The 14,183-nt window shown below is 43.7% G+C and overlaps 1 protein-coding gene across 1 annotated transcript in view; it reads left to right on the forward strand.

Annotated features, from left to right (window-relative positions):
• dlgap2b (discs, large (Drosophila) homolog-associated protein 2b) overlaps positions 1-14,183 on the forward strand; it is a 130,295-nt gene that overhangs the window by 75,654 nt on the left and 40,458 nt on the right. The window contains exon 3 of the mRNA XM_064339752.1: positions 12,570-13,750. Within this exon, the coding sequence (XP_064195822.1) occupies positions 12,570-13,750 (1,181 nt within the window). The remainder of the gene's footprint in view (positions 1-12,569; positions 13,751-14,183) is intronic.

The raw sequence follows: 14,183 nt of genomic DNA on the forward strand, positions 1-14,183 counted from the left end.
GTGTGTGTGCGTGTGTGTGTGCGTGCATCCATGCATGTGTGTGTGTGTGTGTGCTAGCATGTTTGGCTGTCAGTGTGTGTGTGTGTGTATGCACGTTGGGGGATCTGTATTCTGTTTGATTGGAAATCAAATTTAATGTGGATACGCTGCCAATGTGCCTTATAATCTGACTTTATTTTTTACTGAGTGCAGAGACGTAATGCTTTTTCAAAGATCCCTCAGATCTCCTCAGATCTCTCTGACACATATTTCAGTTAAGTATCCCAATGTATTTTCATTTGCTTCTTCTTTCTCGAGTCGTGTGACTGAAAAGGAAGCAATCCCCCTGCCTATTGTCAGATTCAGTTACATTGGCTGTAATTACATTATGTATAGTAGTTCCAATCAACGCCTTTATAAGGACTTCACAATATTCAGTCGAAGCTCCTTAGTAAGTACCAATTGAAAGTACAAAATCGTGGTTTCAAACAGGAAAATGAGCATGATTAATGGGTTTAGTAAGTCATTTCTACAGCCAGCGTGGCCTGAACAGTGTGCAGATATTTGAATGAGAACCACCCACATGCAGCAGCCTTTCCTTCCGCACAAGGGACGTCTGAGTACAGCGGGTGCAGTCGGTGCCACGCTCAACCTTACCATTCAGCAAGGCGGCGTTAAAAAAAAAACCCCACAGATAAAGAACGGAGAAACGGAGAGACGGTTCCCCTCACCTGGTTCTCCGAGGCGTCGCCACGGTGAGGGGCGGCGATGAATTAAAGCCTCCCGTTTTATTTTTAACGACGTGATTCACGCGCGGCGAGGCCGCTCCGCCGCCCGCTCTCCCCCTCCGGCGTTCGGTAGCGTAGCAGGGGTGGGGGAGGAAGATTTCTCGCCGATTGCCAAGTTACGCAACCGGCTTCAAGGAAGCAGAGGCTGGGCGGGCTGGAACTCTGTCAGGGTGGCGGTCGGGGCAGTGGCGCGGTGCGTGTGAGCGTGTGCTTTTAATAGCCGTTCGTCCGACACATTTCCACTCGCACGGGCGGGGACAGCTCCAGTATCGTTTCGCCTAGAAATTTTCTGAGGACATATTAATTTGACTTGTTAACAAAGTTGTACTGATTATATGGTATGCAGTATCTAGCGCTCACGAGTCCTCCTTTCCTAGTGGGTCTAGCTTCCTAAGGCACTACAAGACTCCCAGACTCCCTTGGTAAAATAATTTGAGAGAGATTATGCTTCCTGGAAGTCATTCATTTTCAGGTAATTTAGACACAACACCCTGCACGACAAACACCCGACATCCAACTATGTTAATTTGATACTCAGTAAAAAATCTGCCTCCTTTTTACTTTTCCCTCTGTTTGATACACCTGTTTTGATATTAATCCCATCCCATTGCTTCAACAGCCCTTATTGATGCAGGAAAATGCAACCTAACATACAGGTCCTTAGAAGTGGTGCTACCAGCTATGACTGTCTCACTCTTCATTGGACCAAATGAACTGTGTAATCATGTCATTGGAAGACTCCACCTCATACACATACATACATACTGGTACAGACTGAGTGCGAATACCCCATTAACTGGAGTCTTTTGTGATATGATACACTGCTGAATGAAACCCTCCATCCCTTGAGATAAATTACTTTTTCAATTACTATTTGTCGTAAAATAATACGGTATTTGTGTTCAATTGTGCATTAGTGCCAGTAGGTGTTACTCTTCCCTCTGGAGCAAATGGAAACCCAATCCACAGTGCAATTATGGGGGCACTGTGCCATAGAAGATGAAGTGCTTTGGAAAAATGTTAAATGGAGCCCCAAACTCACTGGGGTCATTAAAAATCCCGTGACACTTCTCGAAAATGTAGGGGTGTCCTGGTCAAATTCTGACTTTCTACTTCTGGCCGCCTAATCATCCACAGATGCTTTGATAGACAATGCAACACACACTTGTATTCCTATCCACTCTTGCTCCCACAGGTCATCACTTCAAAACAGAATTGAGTTCTCAGTTGACCTACCTGGTTAAATAAAGGTTAAATGAAAAAACTCCCTGTGGTATTTTGGTCTATCCATGAGTGCAGGCTGAGACTATATCAGTATACTCAAATATATTTTCATCAAAATTGCCAATTAGCCAGTTGACTTTTTAATCACAAAATGAAACATTGGATTCAGATTTAACTGTCTTTCATTTATGCAACTACAGTATGTAGTGTATTCAGTAAATTTTTATTCACTCATTGCTTGAGAACTTCTAAATAGCACCATTCTCTTATGAAAATACTCATGAACTGAAATATTTGCATTTGACAGTTACTTTGCATAGATTTAGCCTTCGGAAGATCAAATTCATTGGAACAACAGCTGCACCAATTTGTACAGAAAATGCTTCTGTTTTCTTTTGAATCTTCCACTCATGATGCCTCAGTTGTAAGCTGTGAGTTATTCATTATTGAGTTACAGGTGCATCCGATAGTATAAACAGGCTGAAATTACAATTTATTTCCTTGCTTATTTCAGCTTTGTAATTCTTGCAGACAAACATAGGACCACTTCATTAGTGTTTTAGAACATATTTTGTGAACAATTTAGAAAAATGAATTAACTAGTGAGAAGAACAACTAGTGTGTTCCTGCATATTTGTATTTTTATTAAAAGATTGATTCTATTTTCCATCTATTAATGAGAATTATGGTTTTATCACTTGGAGTTTTAAAGCAACGTATTTGTTGTCAAGTAATGAAAGTGCTTAAACTCATATGAGAACTTAAAAACCAAAATTAGGGCCACTGGATGGCTCATTTGGTTAAAGCACCTCACTGTGATTGAATTTGGACCGTGCCACTGCTGGCTGTGGCTGTAGGTTCCATTGGACAATGTGCAATTGGTGATAAAATGGGGGTTAATTCGGATAGGGTTCCATATCCAGTGCTATGTAGTGACCCCTGCTGGCCGATAGGGTGCCTGCATATTGTAGTTAAAGCTCCATAGGAAAAATCTTCCTCTCACTATGCTCTATGCAAGCATAGTGGTAGTCTTTGTGAAAAGAAGCAGCTGGCAACACCATATGTTTCATAGGGGAACCATGGATGTCTACACCCTCCCGAATCTTGCGCATGTACGTGGCTGCAGTTGCAGATGATTTGCCATTCAAAATTGGGGTGGAAATTGATATACTCAAAAAAGAAAATTCTTCAATGGCCAAAAATGGAGAAGGTTTTTGCATGATGTTGACGACATATTTATAGCTATAGGCTTGTTCTTTTTAGCTTTGTATATTTTTATGTCCAAAATCTACCGAATAGCTGCATGAAGTTTTCAGTTAATATGTTACAATATTTAACTGTTTGAGTGGTGAAAATGTATGACCAATCAGTTATGTATATTGCAGCAGCAGTGCTTATCTTATGAAAAAATAAAATTACATGGTTGTGAAATGCAAAAAAAATATATATAAAATGATTAATGCCGGACACCATCTGTGTGGGATGCTTGGACAAAAGGTCTAAATACAAAATTGTGATGAACTTGCCTAAAACATTTTTTTTGTGCGTCTGTGCAGGATGATAAACTCACAGATGCCCACCTGCTATCCTTTGGCAGTGATTTAGAAGAGATGCTGTTTGAGGAACTCAGAGCAGGGTGGTGGGATCACAATTGAGAGATGTTACTGGCCTGGGTTCAAGTGGCCTAGTATAGCCAGTAATTTTGAACTCTTTGTCCTTGTGTTGCTGTTTATCACGTGACAAACGCATACAGCTGATGTAAACGTTGGCAGTGCTGCGCATGTTGAATAACTGCGTTTTGCTGTGTATTCACTAAAAACTGTAGTGCGCCGGTATGACTGTTTTGAAAAGTAATGCCCCACTGTCAACTTACTATCGTTCATATGGTATTTAGCTTAAGAGTACTGTCAGGTTTAGCCCAAGCCTTTTGGAGTGCCTGAAGTTGACTATAATAAATAGAATGTTGAGCTAAATCATACTGTAGTTGCTCTTGCATTATGTTTTTAAATGGTAATTTTTAAATCAATGCTTAATGATTACGAAAAGATTCTGTCCTTGGAAGTCTATTCAGACGCCACAATCCCATACTCTCTACTGCTAATAACAAACGGGAATGTTCAGAAGCCTCTTTTAAAGGCTCAGATTGCAATACAAGCCTCCACTTCAAATTTAGTGAGTCAGAGCTCACCATATTCTGTGCGTGGATTGTCCACATTTATAAAGCACACATTGTAGATCAGTGCTTGCGTGAAGAAGACTGCTGCGCTTCCAGAGTGACAGGGAGATTTTTCCCCCGTCATGCATGATGAAAACCTTCCAGCTTCACAGCCCCGGAGGTGGAGAGAGTGTGTGTCGGTTGGCAGTGAGAAGAAAACCTGTTCACTTATCTGGACATTTTGTTTGCCCTCACAAATATATGGAAATTGGAAACCAGCATGTCTAGAGTAGTACAATGATGAACAGAGAAACAGATTCCAATCTGTGAAGGTTCTTCCTTAGCTATTTGTGTTAGTTATTATTATTATTGTTATTATTATTATTATACAGATATTGAGTGTTAGAGGTAATGTTACTGTAGTCCTTTTGGTCTGTCTTTAAAATGTAGATGGTTATAGTTTCCACTGAAGGTGGAAGGATCAAGCCATATTGGCCCTCTGATTTTAGACTATGAGATACCACATGGTTCCTCGCAGTAGAGTTGGGGCTTCCTGGTTAAATAGGTGATAAATATATTTTAAAAATGTGCCGTTTTCTATTTTGTATGCATACCATGCTATTCTCCTGCTGAGCTCAAGAGCTAGTGACTTGTTTCGTTTCCACCAGTCACAGTAAGGGTGTTGGATATACTGTATGAGTGAATAGAATTTCTGGAGGCTATCTATGTGGCTTGGCAACCCTGCTCCTTTGAAATCTTAGATTTCCGCCCCGGCCTTGCCCTAATTAAATGTCTATCTCATTGTTCAAATCCAGCTGGTAGAAACTATGACAAGTGAAACTTAATTAGGTATTAGATGGCATTAAATTGACCATCCAGTGAAACAGATTCATGTATTCATTGTTAATTCGAGCAGAGCAATGTCACTTCGTAATAGCCATGTTCTTTTTTTGCCATGTGCCGAAGCTGAAAATCTAATCAATTTGCTTCACGCAAAGGGATTGAACAGGTTCTATAATTAAATACAAGTCATAGCCATTGAACTGTAAGCGAGCCATGGCTACAGATGTGTCTTTCTTTGGTGAGGTGAGTGGAATGGGTTCTGCCTCTTCCCTCTCCATCCTTGTTCATGATGTGTATATGTGTGTACATATATATATATAATATATATATAATGCTAATTATTTAGTTTTGTTTTCCACACTATTTCCAGCGTTTACCGTGAATGGCTTTTTAAATATCTTGTCTCGAGGACAATTATTAGGGAGCGCTCAAAACGTCTCATGATTTAAGGCAATCAATACCCCAGGGCTCCTCACTGTAGAATCGCAGATCGGTTTCATAATGGTGTAATTAGGATTTTAATTGACTTGTGTTTGAACAGGAAAAAAAGAAACGCTACGTTACAGTGTGGGAACGCTAATAGATTTTGATACCAAATATGTAGCTTAAGTATTATTAAGAAAAGGCGACACTATAAAGCAGCATGAATCCCATCCACTGGAGAATCTGGAAATTCATGGCATGCATCAGAAGCTTCGGGATCCCTGTGCAGTAAACAACACGGAGACATTTGCGAGCTGCTGTTGAAGGCTTACGTTCCTGTTTGCGATCTGCTTTAGTCAATGCGGTTTAACGCCGTTAGCATTTGAAATGGATGATTGGACATCGCATGTGAATTGTGATCAGGGTGCTGTTGAGTCACAGGAAGTGGGAGGCGGGGCCTATCCACGCTTGGGTTGCATGGATGTCAACTGGATGACCCCTTGGCAGAGCTCTGAAGCCCTATACTCGAGGGGAGGAAGGGCCGTCTTGAGTTCACTGTTGCTTGCCGATCCCGTTCCCTCTCTCCCTCTGTTCTGGCCTTTTCGTCGAATGATGTGGAAGCGCTTCCTCGTGTATCTGTGACTCCTGCTCGCCTCTGGCACATTCTGTTGCCTTGGAAACCACAAAGCTCTTCTTGTCCGCGGTGCTGCATTGCCTCATGTGTAGCTGTTTGTGAAAAACAAGCGAGTGAGTGGTACATGGGGGTGGGGGGTGGGGGGGGGGGGGTTGGGGGTGTGGAGTGGATAGAGAGAATAAGAGTGGGTGCGATAGAGATGTACACAGTGAGAGGAGAGTGCGAATGGTGAAGTAGGGCATGATGGAAAAGGAAAATTAGAGAGGTAGAGAGTGAAGATGGAGAGAATAAGGTGTTGATTATCGTAGCACTCTTGAGAAACTGACTAAATGTTTGCCAAGGCTGGCGGTCGACCAGCATGGCCCTGAACGCCACCTGCCTTTCAATTTTTCTGCCTTGTAAATAGAAATATGGATTACGCTGTCACTCTTTCTGCATATTGGAATGTCCTGTGGCCAGTCAATCTCTCAGCTAATTTACAGCTCTGCTGAACCACTCCACTGAGTGGGAGCAAGCGGAGTACTATAAGGTAATCAAATCCCTCTCATTACACACACAAATACAAACACACAGACACACACACACACACACACACACACACTAATGAAAACATGAGTGCACATACTAACGCACACACACACACAGATACACACTAATGCACACATGAACGCACACACTAAGGCACACACACGAACACACAAACGCACACACGTGCGCACACACAAAATTCGCACAAAAACACACATACTGTATACCCATGCCCACATATACGACAGTTGCACACGCACACAGTTGCGTGTAATAGAGGGATTCCCTCATCTGCAATTCTAACCAATTCCAACAAACACGTTCTCTCTCACAGATAAGGTAGGTGTGTGTTGGTGCGAATGAGTGAGTTATTCCATATGCAGTTTTATTCTCGCAAACCCTCTTTGGCATCAGTTTAATAAAGTGAACTAATTTTCCATATAATTCCTGTAGTTATCCTAATAATTTGGATGATGTGGAAAACAAAATAATTACAGACATCACAGATAGCATTGGTCTTTAAATTAAATTGAAGTCATTGCTGTAGCCAGTGAACTATATGAGGCACTATATATAATATTGGACAGTCTAGTGGAAACGGTTCATCCTCGGTATATCTTTACAGTGTAAATTGGTATTGTTGAAGAGTACCATTGACAAATATGTAAATTACTTGTGTTTGTACACTATTTTCAGCATTTACGGGGAGTGGTCTTTTAACCATTCTATTACCAAGGACAGCTACTAGGTAGGAATCAAATATTCCCTGTGTTTTTTTTCAAATCAATACCCCAGGGTTCTTGACAATAGAATTGCTGATCAGTTTAGTGATATACAGCATGTGATGAGCATTAAATATTATACTTGGAAAAAAACAGGCACAATTACAGAACTGTAATTGTAACACATTTTACATTGATTACAATGATATAACATTGATACATTTGGATTCAACATAGGACTGCATGCATGCAAGCTACTGTTCAACGCGTCATCAATTATTTTACATTATTTTTGTGAGGTCCATTCATTTAGAAATGCTGTTGATAGTGAAAAATTGTAGTCTTTGAATATATGAAAATATCTATGGTTTAAACAAAAATTCTCATATGAACAAATGTCAAATTAGATGTGTTTTTAAACAGGATCCAGGCGAACATCCCTGAAAAATCCTATTATGCAGCTCTGCGATTTCCTCCTTTGTTACCATGACAACCGCACATTTTATTTCTGTCTCTTTTGATACATTGCTAGGGATCACAGTCCTTGAGCATTACATAAGTTCTGAAATATTCATGAGGGGGGTTTTCCTGTGGCTAGAGCTCGTACTTGCTTTTAACAAATTATTTATAGTGTAAGAAGGACATTTTGTTTGGTATTTATGGCACGGAAACGGAAGATGTGTGCCTCTGTCCCGTTATCTGTTCCAGTGTGGAATTTGAGTGGGATCAGTTCTATTCCTATGCATTTTCTGTCCATTCAAAAGACTGTGTCACTCATGGGAAGGCGTTTTGTTTCTCTCAGGAGACCGAAGCCTTCATCTCACGGCTCCTCGGCTTAAAATGGGCATTTGTATGCTGTGGGTGATCTTTTTTTGCCCTAAATTTTTTGAAATTGCCTTTGATGGAATTTTCAATACTTTCCAAATGCCAAGATTAGGTTTTAAAATGTATTGTATTATTTTTTTGTTATTGTGTATGCGATCACAGGCTTTGTATATTAAAGATAATATCGTATATTTCCTGAATGAAATTGCTGGAGTGTAGCCCAATTGCCATTTGAATAGAGCAATTTGAGGAAATGGCTGAATCTGTCACGCTCCTGAGTCACCTTTTGTCATTTTGCGCGTTCTGACTGTGACTCCTTTCTATAGCATGCAGACTTTCAGGGGAAGCATACACATAATGGCTGTCCCTGTTATGGTACTAAGTCATACTTTCATTCTGAAGTATTTAAGGATTCGACTGCAATGATCATCAGGGCCTTGTCATATTACACGTCGAGGGTGAAGATACGTGTCCTTGCACTTGGAAATTTGACTGTTGTGGGGGTGGGGGTGGGGGGTGGGGTGGCGGTGGGGGCGGGTGAGGAGGTCTGGCTCTGAGGCTAGATCCGATATAGATTTTCATTTCAGTCCACATTAAGATCTCTGGAAGAGTGTTGGTGTGAAGTGGCAAGACAAAATGAGAGGTCCTGTTGATCCGAGGCTGTGTCAGTCGCTAACTGACAGGCGCAACCCCTCTCCTCACCCTGTGTCAGACTCGCTCCGTCGACATGAAAGCAGGCCGCGCGTTTGCATAAAAATACCTTTTAAAGAATCACTCACTGCTTTTTCTGGGCCGTGTTTTTCTGCTTTTGGCTGAAGAAAACAGAAGGACATAGGTGTGGAGGAAATGAAACACTACATGATTAATGAGCCCTAGTGGTTGAACCAAAGAAGTTCTCACAACTGGCTCTGGCGTTCTCGAAGGCCTTGAATTTGGCGCTAATGATCTTTGCTTTACGAGCATTTTCTGCAGCGTTAGAGGTACTGTGACAGCCGGTACCACAGCGGCCCCCTGACTTAGACAGCGAGCATTTGCAGCGGTGCTCTGGATATGGTGTCATTTTCCAGAACATTCCCCACTTTAGTCTACATCTTCCTCTGTGAATTTAGCTGCCGTCAATTGCACAAGCCAAGCATACATGTACCTATTAGGGCTGTCAATATTTGAAGTTCGAAAACTATTCGAAAATCTTTTTTTTTTTGAGTTCGAACCTAAATTTTAATTTTAATTAGTTTTGGATCCCGCGTTTTGTAATTAACATGAATATACAGGCTTTAATTTCATGCGGCGAATCATGTTCATGCACGCAAAGTTCATTTCCTGTGCTAACGTTACTTCCTCTGTCAACAAAAAACGTTCTGCCCTGGATCCAGAGCAGGTGGATCGTCTGGTTTTCCTTGCCAATAACCTCCGGTGATACTTTCAGCTCCATGGACACCTAACGTTACTGGTCAGCTAGCCTCGCGAGCCAGTCTCTTTTTTTCACTTCGTTCAACAGGTCTGATCAGCTAACAATTTAGGCTAAATAATGTACCCATGGCAGGCTATGTTTCCTTTCTGTTCTAAAGATTTTGATAAAATTGGATGATGAAAGAAGTTAGACTAAACCGAGTAAGTAATTTATGTTATTACATTACATTACAGGCATTTAGCAGACGCTCTTATTCAGAGCGACTTACACAGCTTTTTACATAGCACTTTACATTGTATCCATTTATACAGCTGGATATATACTGAAGCAATGCAGGTTCAAGGGTACAACGGCAGTGTCCTTACCCGGGAATCGAACCTGCGACCTTTCGGTTACAAGCGCAGTTCTTTACCCACTGTGCCACACTCCGTCCTATGTTGTTTTAGGCTACAGGTATTAGCCGTTTGAATAGTTTTTGTGTTACGAAATAAACAGGGATTTCCTATAAATAATAATTTCCCTATTATTGTGATTAATAAATGCCGAGTTGTGGCAAATTACATCCACAAGAAAGTGCTTTATGCATTTGCGTATTAGGCTATAGAGACTGCAGGGGGCTCGTTTATAAAATGAACCTGAGTGCATACGCGAAATGAAGACCTGACGTAGAGCCACAACCGTTTCCACGGTCAAATCGAGTCATGTTGAAATTTTATAAATAATTACTTTGACGTGATTTGATTTTTTATATACGCGCCACAAAGTTGATCTAAAATATGTTTTATAAATGAAGCCCTAGATGTAGTAACCTAATATGAAAGTTCACCGATGTCCTCTATTCTACTGCCCGCTCGTGGAAAATAACGCGTAGGCCAGTTTAGAGGGAGCGCCATGTGCATATTGCGCCCGACAATAAGCAGCTTATTTTTGTGAATTATAGGCAAATTATATTTGAATATATTCAAACTCTAACGAATTACAAAAGCTAATATTCCAACTCAATTTCATGGCAGTTTTGACAGCCTTAGTACCTATTCTGTGTTTGAGCTCCCAGAATTTATGGGGCCTGCACATGTGAAGAAACGTAACCCCCCATCCCCGAACCCCACCTCATCCCAGAGAGGAATAGCATCACTAAGGGCATGCATACACTATACGAGTTGCGGGCTCCCGATTGCTCTTTTCAGATCGGAACTACATTGTTCGAAAAAATGTTTGGTCTTCACACCGCAACTCGCAAGGCATGAGATACCATTTCGAACCAATTTGATTTGTCTTATGGGCTCCCAATCTTTTTTTGCCATGTTTAAAAAAATTCCAGCGCAGTCGGCTTGAATTCGCCAGGTGTGAGAGGTCATGCGAGCCAATTCTGCGTTTCAATTCCCGTTGGATTGAGGAGGTGGCTCCATGTATGACGTTTTGCTGTGCTTTGCCAGCTGTAACGTGATCTGATCTTGCCAGGAGCTCGTATAGTGTATGCTATCGTCCAATCGGTTGTCACAGTTTGAACATCGTGAGGTGTGAGAGGGCATCCGAACTCCCGTCGTCTTATCCCGTGAGAAAGTCGTATAAATTAGACCCGCCCTAAGAGAGCCAGAGACAAGCGAACCTGCGACGGGTCTGTTTTTACTGTTTCATCGATTGCCAGTCCGGTCTTACGGATTGGGTGGAGGCAGGGATGTGTGAAACTGTCTGGAAGAGGTCAGGTTACGGTGAGGCGATGCAGAAGGATGGGACCTCCCTGTGTCCGTGCTCTTACAGAGCGTGAGACGTGGGGTCTCTTCTGAACAGCGAGAAGAAAATACACGGCGACAGCAATTCTGTGGCTGGTAACTGTAAGGCGTTGGGGACCTGCCTGGATGTCAGCACAGTGTTTAATAACCACTCACCTGTGAGAACCAGACAGTGTAGGAGTGTTTCAATGCTTTAGTATCGATGGGAGCTTTTGTAGTCGCTAGTGCTACCTTGACACCCCATGGGGCCATACCACGTGTGATCCACTTCTGATAAATTTTACGTATATCCCCACAGTATTCACAGCTGGCGAATCATAATTTTGAGGGTCACTGCAGTCTATCAAATGGTTTATTTTCCAAGTGAATAAATGGAAATTCAGAAAAAAACTGCTGGATGCAAAACAATAAGGACAAAAAGAAGGACATTTGCACATTTTCTCCATTGCTAATTTCACAAACATTTATCAAGAAGCTGGGCTTTCGGACGAAGACCTTCGTCAGAGCTAGCTAGAAAAGAAAGTAACAAAATAATTGTTGCTTGACGTCCCATGTTTAATCATGTTTTCATTGAAGCTTGGAGGCACTATTCATTTACTGAATGGCTATTCGAATGACTCAGATCCTGCAATTATTCTATTTAGTATCCTCCTTGCGCTTCTTATCCAGCTGCCATACGCCTGGACGTAGCTGGCCTTTAAGCATTTTGTTTTTATTTTTAATTTTTTCTATGGCAATTACAATGTGCTTGATTCCCATCGTCAAAACATCACCCTCTCAGATGTGACAGGGTAATTTACAGTAAGGTACTCACATTTCTTCCCCTCTGTGGTTTTTGTGCTGCCATTGTTTGATTGAGTCTGACAGGAAAGCTGACTTCCGTTGTATTATCCGTGAATTTGCTGAACATGTTCCGGGGGGGGGTCATATAGGTGGGAATACACTTCCATTTCAGTGTGGATTAAAGAAAAGCCACCCATGATAATGTGGTTTGAGCATGTATTTTGCATATTTGTGAAAGTTATGTCTCATGAGAAACATTTACCTGAAACCCACCAGGCCCTATTAATCACTATGGCACTGAAACGTGGAAAGTTAGTTCCACAAAACTGAAAATCTCACTATGACCACTATATTAGCCAATGTTGATTGTCACTATAAACATGTACCGTATGGTCAGTGAGAAATGACAGTTTCTTTATATTTATTTATAGAACATATTAAATGTATAGAACTTGTACAACACTGGATTATGAGCTACTGATTCTGAATTCGCTTCTTCTTCATTTGCCTGTCTTTGACAGACCAGCTGTATTCATGGTCGCCGTCTCCGCACTTCGATGAAGACAGTCACTCTCCTCCACCCAGGAACATGAAGGGCTTATCCGGCGGCCGCGCCCAGCACCACCTCCCGGCGGGGCACACCTGCAGCCTGGCCGAGTGCGAGCACTCCCACGACCACCACATCCACCATGACACCCGCCACTCCTACCTGCTCAGCCCGACGGAGAGCTGCCCCATGGACTACCACCACCGCTACTCGCCCCGCAGCTCCATCCACTCCGACTGCATGATGATGCCCGTCGGCATGCCCGGCGGCAGCGGCGGCGGCGGCGGCGGCGGAGGCGGGGCCGACCACGTCTCCAGCAGCACCTTTCCCAGGATGCACTACAGCTCCCAGTACTACGACACGGCCACGCGCGACGACTGCGCCGCCGCCGCCGCCGCCGTCTCCGTCTCCGCCGCCGCCGTCTCCACCTCCGCCTCCTCGCACCACGTCAGCTCCAAGAGCAACCGCATCCCCGCCAACCTGCTGGAGCAGTTCGAGAAGCAGCTGCCCTTGCACCGCGACGGCTTCCACACGCTGCAGTACCAGCGCGCCTCGGCCACCGCCGCCGCCGCCGCCGCTGAGCAGCGCAGCGAGAGCCCCGGCCGCATCCGCCACCTCGTCCACTCCGTGCAGAAGCTCTTCACCAAGTCCCACTCGCTGGAGGGCTCGTCCAAGATGAACGGCACCAAGGGGGAGGGCGGCGGCGGGGGCGGCGGCCACCACCACCACGGCCACGGCCACCACTCCAAGCACGGCAGCAAGCGGAGCAAGAGCAAGGAGCGCAAGCACCGCTCGGGCGTGGGCGGCTGGTGGAGCTCCGACGACAACCTGGACAGCGACAGCACCTACCGCACGCCCAGCGTCATGAGCCGCCACCACCCGGACCACGCCGGCCACTGCTACCCGGAGTCCATGCAGAGCCACCACTTCGGCGACCTCACCCTCAAGACCTCCAAGAGCAACAACGACGTCAAGTGCTCGGCCTGCGAGGGCCTGGCCATGGCCCCCGAGGGCAAGTTCATGAAGAGGAGCTCCTGGTCCACGCTCACCGTCAGCCAGGCCAAGGAGGCCTACCGCAAGTCCTCCCTCAACCTGGAGAAACCCATGATGCACCAGGACCTGAAGCCATCCCTGAGGCCTTGTCATTACCTGCAGGTGAGTCCGCTGTGATTCAGTTCAATTCAGTTCAGTTTGATTTGCATGGCGCTTTTTACTGAGAACTGTCACAAAGACGCTTTGCAGAGTAGCAAGGCAAGAAGCAAAAGTAGCAAACAGAGCAAGCACCAGGCCTGAACCCCCAAATGGCAAGCAGAAGAGGTTTCTGCTTGCCATTTGGGGGAGAAAAACCTCAAATGATGGCAAGAAAAAACTCCCCGATGGGAAAAACTCTTGGAGGAACCCAGACGATAGAGTCCTCCACTGGCCGCCCTAGTATAAAGTAGTGGTAGAATGGAATGTAGCAGAAATGCTATAAGGGATCTATTAGCAAATTACACAGGTTACGCAGGTTACAGTTAAGGTAATTGCTAACAGGCATAATAGAAGACCAAATTGTATAGTTCAGTGCAGTTTCAAGGGGCTGGGTGAT

Source organism: Anguilla rostrata, chromosome 6 (assembly GCF_018555375.3).
Source record: "Anguilla rostrata isolate EN2019 chromosome 6, ASM1855537v3, whole genome shotgun sequence".
In the NCBI taxonomy this organism is placed as follows: domain Eukaryota; kingdom Metazoa; phylum Chordata; class Actinopteri; order Anguilliformes; family Anguillidae; genus Anguilla; species Anguilla rostrata.